This window comes from Paramormyrops kingsleyae, chromosome 6, assembly GCF_048594095.1.
Source record: "Paramormyrops kingsleyae isolate MSU_618 chromosome 6, PKINGS_0.4, whole genome shotgun sequence".
NCBI lineage: Eukaryota > Metazoa > Chordata > Actinopteri > Osteoglossiformes > Mormyridae > Paramormyrops > Paramormyrops kingsleyae.
In genome coordinates this window covers 6,437,434-6,454,154 of record NC_132802.1, presented here as the reverse complement: position 1 = coordinate 6,454,154, position 16,721 = coordinate 6,437,434, and the positions used below count along the sequence as shown (strand labels likewise).

The window sequence follows — 16,721 nt, the reverse complement described above, 5'->3', positions numbered from 1 at the left end:
AGAATCCCGAAACTTTTCCAGGTTTTCCATGACCGCGGTACCCCGTCGCAGGGAGTCGTATGCTATCAGGATAAGCTCCAGACTTTCGTTTACTATCCGTTGTCCCAAGGTGGAGTGATGCAGTTACAAGTTAATCTGGTTTGTTCCTCTGATCTGTCCTAAGGGGTGTTCTACAAAGCAGGATTTCTCAGTTACCTGGGTTAACTTCAGTTAGAAATTATGACTGTCCAATAGGAATGTTTCTTGCCTAACTTTTCATTTGGCAGTCTGCATAAGAGCAGCACCACGGCATCTGTTAGGCACTTTGAAACGCTTGTGGTCTGCAGTTAGAGGAGACAGACCAACTGTCTTTGGAAGGTGCTGAACATTTCCCTGAAGCAGGAATTTAACTATTCCATGAATATGAGCCTGTGTGCAATAGCCTGGCTCTCAAACTGCAGATTCTGGTTGTAGTAGGGGGTCGTGTTTGTAATTTCCCAAAAATCCCACAAACAAAATTAATGACCCATCACATCACAGCCCAACAGCTGACCTTCCACTGTGTCCCAGGTAGAAGTCTATTTCAGAAAGATGTAATAAGACTTAACTGGAACATAAAATTTCTGCTTATTGAAACAAGATCTTACTTTCACTACGGCAGTCTAGCAGTTACTCGGCCGTGTTGATGTTAAATATAGTTTGTACTTCATTTCTGTTAAGTTTCCAGTCTGATATGACTGAGTTGACCAACAACAGTAAACCTACTACAGTCATACCAAAGTTTATTGAAAAATATGGGCCTACAAAATGTTTTTTTTAGATATGCAAAGTCAAGCCATTTCCACTTACCTAAAAATATGTACAGCGATTCATACCACATGGAATAAATTACTTTAATTTCTTCTATAAAATGGTATAAAAGTCCTCCAGGTTGAAGAAATGTGAGGGTATCAAAAGGTGTCTTGGCCACCTGTGCCGTTGAAATGTAAACCTGCGCCCCCCGCAGGTAGAGCACAGTGTGTGTGAGCAGAGGCGTGCTGGGGGCCCGGCGGGGGCCCGGACGGCTCTCACTGTGCCGAGCGCTAGCTGGAGGCTACGTCGCCTCGCTCGGCCTCCGTCTCCAGGTAACACAGACACAGGTGCTCTTTGCTCAGCAGGATAAGGGCTTGGCCACTGCTGTGCCAGCTCAGAGACTGAACCGGGAAGCTACCTGGCAGACAGAGAGGGACGGAGACGTATCAACAAGCAATGTACTGAAAAGGCTTCACTTGTTTACTTGCCCAATATTCCATATTTAGGAAGGTCTATGAAGTTCCCTATACAGAGAATTAGTGAAACAAGATGATAGTTTAGGACACGACAAACCAAGTTGCTCGGTAATGCTATCCTGAGCAACGAAATGTCAGCTTTTGCTGGTACCAAGTGTTCATTTCTAAAATCTTTTAACAGAAATACACAAAATTGTCCCATTGTACCATCATGTTGCACAAGTGAACAGCTGACTACAGTCGTCACCTAACTGCTATGATGCACATGGTATTGGTACATCCTCAGTACACTTCAATTTGCAGGGCATTGTGGGTCATTTTTCGCATACTATAGAGCAGGGTTCTTCAATTCTGGACCTCGATTCGAAATCCAGGCCTTGTTTTCAGTTCTCCCAGGTAGTTAGTTTAATAATTACTGATTCTGATTGGTCAGAGGCTTCACACCTGACTGACAGGTAAAGGAAGGCTGGAAAACCAGCAGTGCATGGACCTCGAGGACCGTGACTTGAATAATAGTGCTATAGAGCAAGTATGAGTTGCCGTTAAGAATCAGCTATGAGCGTGGGCCCGTAACACACTGCCCCCTACCTGTGCACAGCAGAACACATCCAAACTGCAGCTTCTTACTCTGTAAAGCAGAGTTCCCAAGGAGTACTGTAAACTTTGCACCTAATGCAAGTTCACGCAAGCGATTACAAATTCTGCTAGCGTTTGAGGCTAACATAATGCTGCAATTCTCAGAGACATGCTAATGGAAATCAGCACACAGTAAATCATGATGGACACCGTCTGAACAGTAAATAAGCGTCTCTTAGTGACGTATAACCAATCCCGGCCTTTAGCAAGCAGACCCTCATGCAGTGGAAAACCAAAGTGAGCAGCAATCGCACTGTAACTAGTCTCTCTTCGCGATACGGCTCAGGCACTGCTCGGTTCCTGTATGCCAGTGGAAAAGCACCATTAGCGCATCCTGTTATTGTACTTCTGAGCAATATACTGAAGCTAAACAGCTACAATGAACGTGGAAGCTTCAGATACCGTGTGAGCTTGATAGCTATGCAAGTAATGTCGTGCAAAGTGCCCACAATGGCACTAAAACAGTGGGTGTGCACACTTCCTGCTGGTGACAGATCGGGAAGACGCCCACACTGCCCTCACCTTCGACAGGCACCGGCACCGAGATGCAGCCAGCCGGCGACCATATGTAGAGCTTGGAGCTGCCAGTGCACAGGGCCAGGCGGGGACGTCGCGGGTCCCACTGGAAGCAGCGCACTGGTGCCGTCTGCTCCAAGACGGCCAGCAGACGCAGCCTTTGGATGTCCCACACCCACACGCAGGAGGGCATGTTGTCTGCATGAAGGGGAGGACGGAATGGGGAAATAAACACAGACCACCAGTTCCCATCCACACAGTGCCTAGTACAGACAGTGACCCACAAGACTTTAAGGGGTCCAGACAAAGGGGCACCCATGAGTCATGAGCTTGGATAATAGCTTTGGTTTCGCAAGGAGGGCGGGGGGACACTGGGTACTGATGGCCAAATGAAGCTTCATGAATAATTTGCTGTATTTTTTTTGAGCCCACTAGATGGCACTTGGTCTGCGTTGGGGCATGTGTTTGAACAGAGAGCACCATCTAGTGGAGTCATAAAATACAGCAAATGGTTCATGAAGATTCATTTGGCCATCACTGGCATTCGGTAGAATTTTTCAGGGGACAACCATGTGCTTGTATGGCCCTAGGTACAAACGTGGGGTAGAAACACATCAGGGATCAGCAAAGCTGTCTAGCAGGGCTGAGCTTCTCACTCCTGTATGTCCCGCATCCCTGAGGTAGGTACTTAGACACGAAATTCCCAACATCCATCAAGAATTAAGAACTAAAAGGAAACATACCGTTCTTGGTCGCAAGGTAGCGGCTGTCGACACTGAAAGCCATGGAGGAAATCCCTACTTTGGGATTCGCCCGATCAGGATCCGGCTTGACGACAGGAATCTGGACTGGCAGCGGGCAGATCTCATCTGTAATGGAAAAGATGCAGAGTTTGTTTCACTAGGTAGGAGATTTTCAGGCAAAGCGCAAGTTCACCACCACCGTCTTTGGAAAACCTGTAATGGTAGTTTTGAGGATACAGAAACAAAAGTACATTTTTAATTATAACATGTTAATATATTTGTACAAACCAATCTTAAGGAAAAACTAGATTTTTTTTTTTTTTTTTTAAAGGGGATTCTTTTCATCTGACCTAAGCTGTGCACTGGTGGTTTTTCACCCAGTGGGTTCTGTGCATGTGGGCCGGTTATGTTCTGGTTACAGGAGCCAGCATATGACAGGCTCTGCATCAGGGATCTTCAATTCTGGCCCTCGATTCCAAATCCAGGCCTTGTTTTCAGGTAGTTAGTTTAATGATTACTGATTCTGATTGGTCAGAGGCTTCACACCTGGCTCACAGGTAAAGGAAGGCTGGAAAACCAGCAGGGCTCGGACCTCGAGGACCGTGATTTGAACAGCCCTGACCTGCATGAATACTCACACTTGCTCTGAGTGTTGAACAGGGAACCCCCCAAGGTAATCTGGTGATGGAGGGTGAGATCGTCACAGCCACCCACATGCCGTCTTTCCATTTCCTTGTAAACAACCTTAGAGTGGACAAACGCATTACTTTATTCCTAAACATAAGGATGTCCAGAGATGGCGATTATTAACAAGAGAAATGACAAGTTAGCGACAGTCATTGACTGTAAGCATGGAAACCTACTGCTTTTGAATTACTGACGGTAGCTGGATGCTCAAATTCAATGAGTTTTTTCCAAGTGATGTGGTTCAGTATCCGGACCTGTTCAAGAAACAAGGATAGTGATCACCTATTGAAAGGCAGATAACGGGGCACAGAGAGTGTTTCCAGGATCATGGGGCACATGAGGGACCATAATTCATAGAAAGGGGTCAACCTTATCATTAGCCAATGATATGATTTGAATCGGTGAGTGACAGGGGAGGAGGCACTTTGGGACCAATCAGCTTTCAGGTAGGGCCAGTGCCCCTTGGCTCTTGATCACAATTAGAAATCTGGGTGAGCAGGTAAGGAGGGCAAGGACACACCTTTTCATCATAGCTACCGATGGCAAGGAACTGGCTACTAGGGCTCCAGGCGATTGACTTGATGCCCAGGCACCATTCATAGGCACTGTAGGTGGACAGCAATCGTCCGTCCAGGGAATACAGAAGCACCCGGTACTGCAATACAAACGAGGACACGCACAGATTACTTACCAACGGCTTGACCTGACCCCACATCAAAGAGGGGGGCACAGAGTAGCATTAAACATTCACTGCGGCGTTTCCCAACCTAGTCCGCAGGGGTGATTTTTGCTAGGGAGCTGGGAGGGACCGTCTGGGGTTCCCCGAGGACCAGGCTGACAAACACTGATTTATTGGAAGCAAAGAGTCTCTTTCCCCATTACATACAATGACTTTTCCTAATATTCTGGCAGTCTCATGTGGGGTACCTTACTCACCTCCAGACAAGTATCCCAAACAGCTAGCACACAACCATTGGGCGACCATTCGACTCCAGCCAGGTCCTGAGTATCGGTCTCAAAATGCTACGGGGAAGAGAACACAGGGTAATCAGATGGCTTCGCACCTACACTGGGACGGCAGTCTGCACAGCCATCGTCAGGTGACTTGATACAGTTTGACGAGGGCTGCTACAGGCACAGGAAGGACTAGCAATGTCCCTACACAAGTTTCATTATCCAGTCCACTAGATCATATTCAATTGTGACATCAAACTGTAAATGTCAGACACTAAACAGATGATTGATTTTTACATTTACTTATTTAGCAACATACGAGACAGGATCAGATGCAGGATTAGTCGGTTCCTGGGACAACGGGCCTCGCTCGAGGGTCTGACAGTGACAATTACTCTGGTGACCGCAGGGTTTCAAATCAGATCACCTGATGCTTCATAAGTACAGGTTCACAACAGCAGTGACAAAGCAGTGCAATAAAACAATAGTGCAACAAGGAGTGCACATCGAAAAGGTAATACACAGCCTTGCGGTAATAGTGTGCAGATTAGAAAAATACAGCAACAGTGAAGAGCTATATGAATACAATTGTGGACGTGATGGATATGGATTCCAGAAACATTCTGGAAAAGGGCACAGATTTCTATCCCTCTGAGCTATACATGAGACACATTATTTATGAGTAATACTTTATTCATCCTGATGGGCGGCCGTTCGATCACAGCCAGAGTCACACGGTCTCAATCCGGCAAACTGGCCCATGTGATTCTACTGAGCCAATCAAAGTGTCCCAAAGTGACCCTGTCATGGAGGTCTGTGGAGCCAGTTGATGGTGTTACAGAGGCATGCAAACAGACACACGGGCGTCGAGACCCGGGGCCTGAACGAATCACACGGACACCCGAGACGTCTGCAGGCGACTGCCACAGGGACTCCAGTTACCGCCCCCTCGGCCCTGCAGCCGTACTCCTGACCGCTTCATGTTGAGCTGCCCCAGGCAGCACGGCCTGGGCTTGGGGGGCAGCTGTTGGCCGGTGCCACCGCCCCCGTCCTGTCGCGCGCCACTGCCCCGTGCCCCCGCTCACCCGCAGCAGCTGCCAGTCGTCGCAGACGAACACGCTGACGTGGTCCTTGCAGTCCCGCCGCTCGGCCAGTGCCACGTACCGCCCGTCTCTGCTGAAGTCCAGGCCTGCAGGGGTGTATAAAAACAGACACACGGGAGATGCAAACACTCGCAACCACGGCTTCCTCTGCAGTATCAGGGTGACCCCCAGTCTGATGGCGACATAAAAACCGCCGTTTCCCACACCAATACATTTCAAACTCCTACATCCGCCAATCAAGGAAGCCCTTTTGTTTGCGCTAATGTGCCATTGGTGTTAACAGCACCAAAACCGATCGCTCTCAACCAAAAAGCCGTAATGTCCCTAATAGAGTGGCTGCTCAGTCCTGAAATCGTACAGCTGAAGAGTTTTCAAACACGATATGCATTTCATAAAATGTTCCATAGACGCAGACTATTGGTGATTTCATGTTTGTTGAAATTTCTGCTTTTTAAAAACTGTATGAAGTAATTTTATATTTTACACAAATCAACCCAATCGAAACCTAAAAAAGCTGAGTTTTATTTGAAATTAACTGTAAAATTGCACTGTATTTGGCTGAAGCAGCTTGCCATTTCGTTTGTGTCGTAGCTCTGACATATACAGTATAAAAAGAAAGAGAGCATTACCCGTCAATTTTGTCTGTGAGATAAGACCACCCATACCCAACCATAATAGTGATTAAAGTGATCAGGTCTTTTGGTATTTGTTAAAGTGAGACTTATTTTATTTATTAATTTCAAATGATTAATCTAACAAAAGAAATACTTAAATCATTGAGCACAAAAAACATAACTGCATTGAGAGTTTTATAGTTTTTTTGGGGTGACAGCAACTCTGCAGCTGGGAGGATTAGTCTGTCTCGTCGTTTTCTCGTCAGATAAAGTTATTTATAATGTTAGATTCTGTTTCTGATCATAAGCCGTGACTATGATCCTTTTTCCATCACCAAAAACATGTGATGCTCCATGTCTGCACCGTACAGAACTGACCCCATAAATAAGGGCTTCGAATGCTTCCAACCTGGGGAACCGGTGCAGAGCAGAGCATTATCTCACGGCCGCTGACAGGTCAGCATCACTAGCATGTGCCGTTTACTGAGAAAGGCCTTTGCTGTACACAGACAGAAATGCCTGCCGGCAGAGTGGTCCCAAGCCAAAAGGTTAAAGGTCAGCATGCAGCATACCAGTGAAAAGCTGGACACTTCAGCCACTGCTGCCTGCCACACACTCAGAAAGCCTGTTTCTTCTAGCGGTTTCGGTCTTGCTATAAACAAGATGTAAGAAATAGTCCCCATATGACAGTTAAACACATACACACATATACACATACTTACCCTTCTGACATGCCTTTGGGTACTTGATATACGACACAGACTTGGAGCACAAGGACCAGACAGTGACCCGCAGCTGTTGGGGGAGAGAAGATACAGGAACACAATCATCCCCTCTGTGGGCGATAGTATGGCTGCTGTGTGGAAGCCTACAGCTTAACGCCCCAAGGCCTCCATGCTTGTATACTGATGACAGGAGAGCTTAATTCTGCATGGACTACCTACTGTAAACCAACGGCCATGACAATTATCCTATTCAAACCATAAGGGGGGGTGATGGGGGGGGGGGTTCCACGCCCACTGCTTGGCACAGCGACCCTTACAGGCCATCCAGGGCTTATAGTGAGAACAGATGCATCTGGAAATCACCAAACAGGAGGGATGGAAATAAGCGTTTCAGGTTTAACGTGTCAGATTCCCGGTTTGTATTTTGACTTTTCATTTCATCAGTTTAAGGAGCAACCTGATGGAACACTCATGACTTTCATTTAGAACCTTGGGTGAATCTCAATATGCATACTTGACTCTACTCGTGTACCCATTTGACATCCTCTTCCATTGCCGAAGTACAGTTTCAATACTAAGAACATGAGTACAGAGGATAGTAAAAATTCCCAGATGTTGGTCTTGCCTCGCCCCAAATATCCAGGATACATCGGTTGCATCCTCACCGCACAAGACCAATCCCATGATTCATTGCATCCCAAGTTCGTTCTTGGAAGACAAGTTAGCAAGACCGGTCTTGCCAAGACCACAAGTACAGTCTTTGCATTCTTGGTATTGAGATTCACCTTAACCCCTTAAAATTGTGCTTGGAATAACCAGAAGTGACTACTACATCATATTTTTTTATTATTAGTTTTATTACTATTTTTTTTTTTTTTTTTTTTTAAAGTTCAGTACTTTGTCGATGACCGATGTTCTCCAAAGTGAGCTATTGGTGAATTCAGCCAATTTAGCAGCAGTCTGGGATTTCAGAAATAAATTAGGTTAAGGGTGAAATGAGGGCTTGTCAGTGACTCCCAAAATAATCCCAGTCACAGATTACACACAAATGGAGCAGCGGTAACAGCAATTAATCACATGCACAAGGGCTGCGGCCCAGAACTGCTCCGCGGCAGTTCTGCTGGATTTTGGAAATTTATTCAAGATTTTTAATCCTGTGGCCTACATATGCAGTCCAGAGCAGAAGACGGTCATATTGTCTCTGGGGGAAGCCAGAGGTACTAGGGCAGGGGGCAGGAGCAGAGATGACATTGAACAGCACTTTAAGGAGCTCACAAGGAACGGTCTACCAATGAGGGAGCCGAGTAGCTACCTGTGGACTGACACCCAAGTCCCCACAAAGTCAGTCGGAGAGTCACCCTCGGGGGCTGACGCAAGAGCCAAGCAGGGCATGATGGGTAAAAAAAAATAAAATAAATTCAAAATGCCATGCGAGGTTAAGAAAACTGCTTGGGTGCCAATAAGAGAATGGCAACATCACTGGCTCCCTTCAAGGACTAACCACTCTCTGAAAGGACAGTCAGGTCGAAACACGCTCTGTAGCATCATATCAGGTCAATGCAGTTTATCAGAAGCATGTCAAATGGAGGCCCATCCTACAACAGACATCAAGACCCAATACCCACTGTTCCACCATGCCAACTTTTCATCACCTTACAGCAACACCTACAGCTGCCCAGGGTGCCCAGAGGTCTGCGGGCAGGGTCCAGCAGATAGGTCATGTTACACCTAACAGGCCCAGATTTACGCCGCAGTAAATCAGAAATTTGGGAGCACCGGGCGAGAGGTGGGGCTCCTGGCAGGAGGACGCGCCGAATAGCAAGCCGCGTCTCGTTTGGTAAACGGCGTGTGATGTGTGGGACGCATGAGGAAGCAAAGGGGGGGGAGGCAGAAGATGGACAGAACTATGCGGCTCGGGTTTCGGACGCCTCAGAAGGGCCTGCCAAGACGGCGCATGGCTCGCATTTTGGTGCGCATTGTAAAATGCGATCAGTTTACCTGTTTACACCCGACATGCTTATTAAAAGGCAGGCATATCTGAAGGGCCAGGGTGTACATTACTGCCATCCTCCCCAGCACACACCCTGTCCCCAGCACCTAAATAAGCTTGGGTTCCTTGGGGAGGGGGGTCAAGCAAAATCTAGCCAGCAAAACACACAGGATGGCAGGGAAGAAAACAGCCCCGCTTCAGAAAGTGCAGATACGACGAGCTCGCTGAAAGCAGGGATACGAGCGACGTCCCTGTGGCAAAGATATGTAGCATGTGTAACAAACTCAGCTGGGGGGCTGCCACGGGGGACAGGGTACTATTACTGCACTAACAAAGCCATTTTTTTAAAATGCCATATTATATTTTTATTTATGAGTGATTACACTGTGCTCTTAACACCTCAGACATGCAGGGGAGCTGAATGCCATTCTACATGCAGCCCACACCCTGTCTTATTGGGTCGTGAACGGCAGCAAAATGCCCGGCCATAAAAAGCCCTCCACGGCCTAGTAACTCCACACGACGGCGTCTGGGTATGGGGATGGCAAATGTGCGAGCCCAGATAGAGCTGCCAGCAGGCACACCAGGGCGCGTGGCACACCAGGGCGCGTGGCACACCAGGGCGCGTGGCACACCAGGGCGCGTGGCACACCAGGGCCACCTATCTGCTCTCGGAGTAAAAACATTAACGTTTAGCTGGTTAAGGATATTCAGTCGGTGGTTCCAAAGTGGCAGCCCTATTTACACAGCAGGAAGGTGTGTGGTTCTCCAGGTTAGGATCATAAAGTCACAGGGTCAAATCCCACGATGGGTTCAAATCCCACGATGGGTTCAAATCCCACGATGGGTTCAAATCCCACGATGGGTTCAAATCCCATGGCTGTCAAGTTGTCAAATCTCTTTGGACAAAAATGTCTGCTGTATCAGCCAATAATGTAATAACTTTTTACATTATGCACCGTTATTACGTTTCTGATTCAGAAATTATTACATTATTGGTAAGTTATTACATCATCAACTTAGATTTAGAATGGAAAGTTGTTACTTATTGGCAGTCATTAGATTATTAGCCGTTAAATTATTGCTAAATGAATCAATGTAATGTCGCAGTACCCCACTTGTATTACAAGAACATCTCTACTTAAGATCTAAAAAGCTTACAGAGCTGCAGGAGGGCCCCTCCTGGATCTCAAACCAACAGCATTCTGGTTATGATCAATTACGAACCCTTAACTGCTATGCAACCCGCCCAAAATAACAGAAATGCAAACAAACTACACTTCTGAGATTTCAGCTGTAGAGCCTCCATTTCCCATTACTAGAAACGTCCCTTAGAATGGGTGAAGAATTAAAACCCAGCCGACAGCCATTTCATTTTCCCCCACTGCTGCCCTGCGGAGAGGATCCCACCCTCTACCTCGCAGATGTCCTGACGTATCTGATGTCGCTCAGGTCCCCGTTCTATGCGGCCGCACCCATGTGGGATTTGCCCAGGGCTATCCAGCTCTGCCCTGTATGTCACGTACCATTCCTGTCACCGCTGGGCCGAGCGAGGCTCTATGGAAACCAAGTCAATAGAGCTCAAACAGCGGGCCGGTCCTCCCCCGCCGTGATGCTATCGCGGGACCAGGCGGGCCAACAGACCCAGAATTCATGTAACCCAAAGCTGCGAGGGGGCCGAGGCAGAGGAAGAGGGGTGAGAAATGCCTTTCGGTACATGCGCCCTGGCGCCCCGTCGGGCTGGGGGTGAGGGAGGGGGGCAGAGTGCGGACATTGATGGGACAGGAGCTGGAAGAGAGGCACAGGGGACACCGCAGCTGCAAAGTATCAATCCAAGAAACAAGAACCCTCACTGTTACCTGGTTTCCCTGCGAATGATGAATGATGAACACAACCTCAATGTCAATGTCAAACTCAACCACAGGTTGAGATACGGCTGTAGACAGTGCTATCATTTCCATAGATTAACGTTATAATTGTTATTTCTAGCAGAATTCTAAAGAAATATCAAGGCAGCATAATTAACCACTATATAAGCTTTCCTCATCAATTTACCCTTATCTTTGGGGGCAGATGAGAGCTGCAGTCACAGTCATTAAAAGTTAATGTGAGTTTTAACGGAAGAAGATCCCTTTGACGTATAAGCATTGTGGCCGTCATTCAAATTCCTCAGTGAGCAGATCCATCGTTAATAGGTATTTAATCGCTTATGGAAACCGGAGAAGTACCAGGAGATAAAACTGGCAGTTTTCAAAACGACATCGACCAAAGCTACAAATAAAAAAATGTAATTAAATAAAGTGTCCTATCGCGTGGCGCCCCAGAGAGACAGACACGGAGGTGGGATCTTTAGACAGACTCATCTGTCATGGACGGATTAGCTCGTGCGCATTCCACATCACAAAACATTTTAAAACCAATATAGCCCTAATTCTCTTCGCATCTAGGGTGTGGGGACAGGGTGATGGATCGGCCGTGACACCGTCAGGCCGACGGAGCTGCCCGCGTCGGCGGGTTTGGCGGAGCCCGCGCTCCAGCTGCCGCACGTTAGCGGAAGTCCAGAGCTTCCAGCCGGGGCTCAAATGGCGCCCACTGACGGAAAACCATTACAAAAGAAATCCACGGTTGCTAATGCCTCTCAGCGATTTACGCTACCCTGTTTTACACTCTCCCAGGTTAGGAAGAGATCTGAAGGACACCAACAGTTAATTAAGACACAGAGGGTAGGACTGACCCTCTGTGGCATTTGAATAAGGTATTTGAAGTTGTATAAAAGAACATTTATCATTTGAAGAAATCGGAATACTAATTATTAATAATAATAATAATAATAATAATAATAATAATCATACTGCAGGCCCAGCTTGTCATCACGCAGTAGCCTAAGTGAGGAAAGTGATGAGTAGACGATAACATAGCTACACACTGGTCAGAAACGCTAGCGTGAAAAACATCAATCATCATACCATCTAGAAGTAATGCCACACAACACTGTTCTTTGACAGTATTTCCAAAGGCAAGCGCCATTGTCATTGTTTTGAAATTCACTGAGCATGCACATGCAGGGGGAAGATAAAAGCTGTAAATCTGGCTAAATCCAAAGTTTCCAGACGGCACTTTTTTCCCCTAGTTTCAGCCATATTAGCTAGCTGGATAAAGACAAATTAGTTTGCCCCTAGTGGCAGGTCCCTTATTTTACGTTAAAAGACGAGCGCTAAAAAAGAACAAAAAAGAGCAAACGCATGTTAGAGGTCTTAATATTAGCCTACAAAAATTTTCAAAAATCCAAATATAGATTTTTGCCATTCATTCATTATGCAAATTATTCTAAAATATCAATTTTATTTCCATAACTAAGTTTGACTAATATAAAATAAAATAAAATAAAATAAACGCACACACAAAAAAAACACCAGTACATGTGTATTCATGCTTATATGGCCAGTGAGAACCACATCGGAAACAGCTTTCAGCCATGTAGTAAATTCATATTTACGAACGGTAAGTTTCGGGAAAAAAAAAGCATGAGTGTAGCAAACAAACAAAAACATTCTTGGTGCGCTGTGCTCAGGAGGAGGAAGGAAGGAAAACAGAGGTGATGCAACAGGCCAGCTGTCCCGAAACAAGAGAATTTAGCTTCAGCATTCCGTCTACAGCTGGCGGGAAAAGTGAAATGCGACACGGACACCGGCCTGGCAGGGCCTTAATGAACCCTGGGGGGGGTCAAGGTGAGGTCAGAACCCTGCCACCCACACACCTCCAGTGGCACTTGCGCCCCCTCTGGTAGGGCAGCCAGAGGTCTGGAAACCAGATAAACCTTTTCCCAGCTGCTGGAAAAACGAGCGACGATCAGAAGCATCTACCACCACACGAAAAACACAGCCATAAAACTTTAAACCTTAAATCTACACTTGTTTTTGACAGGCCCAGTACGGGCAATTCGCCCAACAGCATTATTATTATTTTATGCTTAATAAACAAAGCTAAATATACACTGCCACTGACAGGGAGAAATAGTGAGCAGACTATTTCAATTTTCTGAGAAATGCAGACACAAAGAAGAATGCCACCCTGCCCCCCCCATCCCACCCCGCCATACCCAGACACAGTTGGGCTTGGCCTCAGCACCTGTCGACGATTCTTGGAGTCAATTTCGGCCGGCGGGCGGCTCCTGTCATGGCACAGTGCCCAGATGTACCCCAGACTGGGGGGGGGGGGGTGCCCCCCCCACAATCCCGATGGCATAACATAAATAAACACACAGCACCAGACAGAAAAAGCTAAAAGTTTCACCTACTGCATGTTACTGTGATAAGCTCTGAAAATATGTTCTAGAGGGTAACGTAAAATTTGGTTTACAGTGAAACACCATGATTAAAGGGTCGACTAGGAATTATTTAAAAAAAAAAATAAGTTACTCATTACAGCATTTTGGAGCTAAACTACACTACAAGTGGATAAACGGTAAAGTAAAAAGATTTATGGACCTTTACATTTCTCTCAACACAATACTATTTATTGGTGGAAACCTTTATAGACAAAGTTTGAGTAACTGGTCTAACCATTCGCAGTAAAAACAACAAACACTCGCTTGTTTTCTGAAATGTGTACTGAGCCATGGAATTAGTCGGGGTGAATTTTCCAAACAAAACAGCAACACCAATTAAATGATGGGTAAAACCATACGAGGAAAGCTACAGAACATTTAAAAGAAACAAACCAATATTATGTTTACATTAAATCAGCGGCCATCTTCCATTCTCCCATGAATTCTTGGTGCTGTACAAAGGCATCGAACACCTTCCCAGTAAAACGCACCAGCAAAGCACCTTCCCACCATACTACACCATTTAGCTTAGGCTGACTGGTCAGATCGTAAGATCGTAGGAAGTGGTATTAAACCTTCAGCTCACTTTCTCACAGCATTGTATTGCATTATTTTTTTCCAACTGCAATATTAGATTATACTTTTTTGTCACATAAATAAAAATTCATTAAGAAAAAAATAAAAATCTCCAAAAAAGTACCTCAGAAGTCATATAATCTAAATTTACTTTTGCCCTCCAGACAAACCTGCTTAAATGTTAAATAAAACTGACTGGACATGTTACCTTTTGTCTTTAAGACAGTCAAATGCAACAATAAGACAGAAATGCCAAACTGCAAGTCATCCAGCTATCTTCCTGACACCTACCCAGTCAAGTGCCATTTCCACTGTTAACCAGCAGAAAAACCTTGATCGTTAAACTGAACAGGGCTTCTTGTTAGCAAGGAGCCTCATAACATACCAGCTGTCATGCGCTGGAGCCTGGAGGATGCTGCCCTGGCCGGGCCTGGCAGCCGAGGGGTTAAAGGAAGCTGTCCTCAAACAGCAGCCCTTCGACTATTTTCAGGTCCTTAACTTACAGGCAGCGACAGTTGACGTGCGGCGGGGGCAACTCCTCCTGACTCGGCACTTACGTGGAACTCGGTGGTGTTGAGAATGTGACGCCCGTCGGGGCTCCAGCGCGAGGAGACCAGCCCCGCCGAGCCCTCGTCGATCTTACAGTGCCAGTCGGGCTGCTCCAGCGACCACACCTGAAGGAGGGGAGGGAGTCTGCTGCAAAGAGTGAGGAGAGACCCGGCCGAAACCCCGCCATCCCTATCCACCCCCACCCGTCTCTGACAGAATGAAAGACTGTCGCTGGCTACCTCTGCAAAGGTAAGGTGCTTCCAGATCTTCACAAGTACTGTTAGAAGTCGTTTTCATCTACTTTACTGTGGGTCCCGAGTACTAGAACCACTATTAGATCTTAAGCCCACAAGCATATCAGAGTTTGGCCAATAATACTGTTCCCTGAGGTTTTCAAGGGTCTGTTTCACAATCAGAATGCAGCCTGAGAGATAGGGGAGGTGAGGTGTCGTGTTTTGGCCCCCTGTGTAATTGCTGTAACGGTAACTTTTAGGGCATTTAAGTGACCAAAAAAAAAGTAGCATTTTTAAATATTCCAAGGACAATAATTTATCACTTAATTCCTGTTCTCCTCTAGTTTATTTGGTCTGGGTATTAGGTTTTCTGACTAATTTTAATCTTAAATACTTGATCCTTAAACATCAAAGCAAACTTCTGATAAAGTGGATGCGGGGGCAGCAGCTTTATACCTGCACCAGAGCTCGCTTGTACATGGCGCACAGGATAAACTGGGAGTCAGACGACCACTCCATGCAGGTGACCTGATCCAGGCAGGTGTACAGGTGTAGGATCTGCAGGCTGCTCACGTCTCGCACCACCAGCCTGTACTGGACACAGGTGGCCTGCAAGCACAAGAAGGACCCAGTCAGAGAGGTGGCTTTTCATCTGCCTGAAGCACAGTGCTCCATGAGAGGGAAATTAATATTTAAATTTTAATTTACAGCCGGTGGGCACCTCATACCTGTTAAAGTGTCAAAATAACAAAAATTCAGCTTGAAGTACAAGAGCTTGATGGTAAAGATAAATTGATTAATGCCTTAATATTCTGGATAAACTCTTGCACAGAAGGGTGTGCAAGTATCTTACCAGATATTTCCCATCTGGTGAGACTCTACACAGTTGGTTGGTGTGCTTGAAGACCTCCGAGAAGTTCATCTTCTTCTGCAGCTCATCCACCTGTTGCAATGAAGAAAATTGGGCAGTCCAAGGGCCGCTGGCGGTACCGACGAGCATAGACTAAAGAGAGGAGTTAAACCAAATGTACCTAATAATCTGCTGGTAATCCCTGACATGGGTAGGGCCTTATTAATACTGCATGCCGCGCACTTTCCAACTACAAGAGGTAGCGGTGTCAAGATGCAAATCTGTTTGACTTCGGACGCCGCAATACGAATCGATAACAAAACTTCTTGAGCGACTTTTAAGCGAAGGCTGAATAACAAACAACTAAAATAAAAGCATAGTCAAACTGGCATAGTTTATTACAGCCGGCAAGCGACGAGAGCTACCCAGATTCACGCCCGAAATACTTGCAAATAACATATTAGCAAGCTAGTCAGAGCCAGGTTATTGTTACACGCACTGCTATATAATGCTAATAATTTATCAGATTTTAAAAATATTATTACCTACAATTACGATCTCAACTGGTCCCAGGTTACATTCAGCTTGCCTAACCCCCGTCCTTCTTAACAACGGCGAGTAACGCTGTTTAGGAAGTGCGGCGCATGTTTATTCTGATTGACAGGCTAAGCGACAAATCAGCAACGGCTGTGGGGCGGGCTGAAAGCATTATGGGAATGTGAGTTTTTCCCTCAAATATAGGATGGTCAAATTTATTGCAATTAGGATTTTTTTATAGACCTAGAGTACTTTCTTACTGACCAATTAAACTCGTTTTTATTTTACTGTTGCAAACCCCCCATCATTCGCAACTATTTGCGATTTGCTGTCATTCAAAACTCAGTCAGGCGCGCGCACACAACCACTTTGCGATTTGAGCAACTATATATAAATTGAAATGCATTCAATTAAATTTACATTTAAAAGTGAAT

At 46.0% G+C, this 16,721-nt stretch overlaps 2 protein-coding genes across 6 annotated transcripts in view; one reads left to right on the top strand and one right to left on the bottom strand.

Moving 5' to 3' along the window:
* Positions 1-744: 744 nt before the first annotated feature.
* Positions 745-16,407, bottom strand: wrap73 (WD repeat containing, antisense to TP73). Of its 5 annotated transcripts, none has more exons than XM_072713506.1 (14): positions 16,296-16,398; positions 15,932-16,000; positions 15,754-15,843; positions 15,357-15,509; positions 14,622-14,792; positions 7,223-7,295; positions 5,869-5,972; positions 4,766-4,852; positions 4,350-4,484; positions 4,006-4,083; positions 3,781-3,886; positions 3,143-3,268; positions 2,406-2,597; positions 745-1,189 (listed from the first exon to the last, which is right to left on the bottom strand). In XM_072713506.1, the coding sequence occupies exons 3-14, from the start codon at positions 15,820-15,822 to the stop codon at positions 1,062-1,064; spliced, it is 1,422 nt and encodes a 473-aa protein (XP_072569607.1). In that variant the 5' UTR covers positions 15,823-15,843; positions 15,932-16,000; positions 16,296-16,398; the 3' UTR covers positions 745-1,061. The 5 variants fall into 5 exon arrangements, with proteins under 5 accessions (XP_072569607.1, XP_072569605.1, XP_023697332.2 ...); XM_072713507.1 differs by lacking the exon at positions 15,932-16,000 and adding an exon at positions 1,836-1,875 and having other exon boundaries at positions 1,060-1,189; positions 16,296-16,407; XM_072713504.1 differs by lacking the exon at positions 15,932-16,000 and having other exon boundaries at positions 16,296-16,407.
* The window catches only part of tp73 (tumor protein p73), a 42,007-nt gene continuing 40,071 nt past the window's right edge, over positions 14,786-16,721 (top strand). The window contains exon 1 of the mRNA XM_023841556.2: positions 14,786-14,916. Within this exon, the coding sequence (XP_023697324.1) occupies positions 14,885-14,916 (32 nt within the window). The 5' untranslated portion in view covers positions 14,786-14,884. The remainder of the gene's footprint in view (positions 14,917-16,721) is intronic.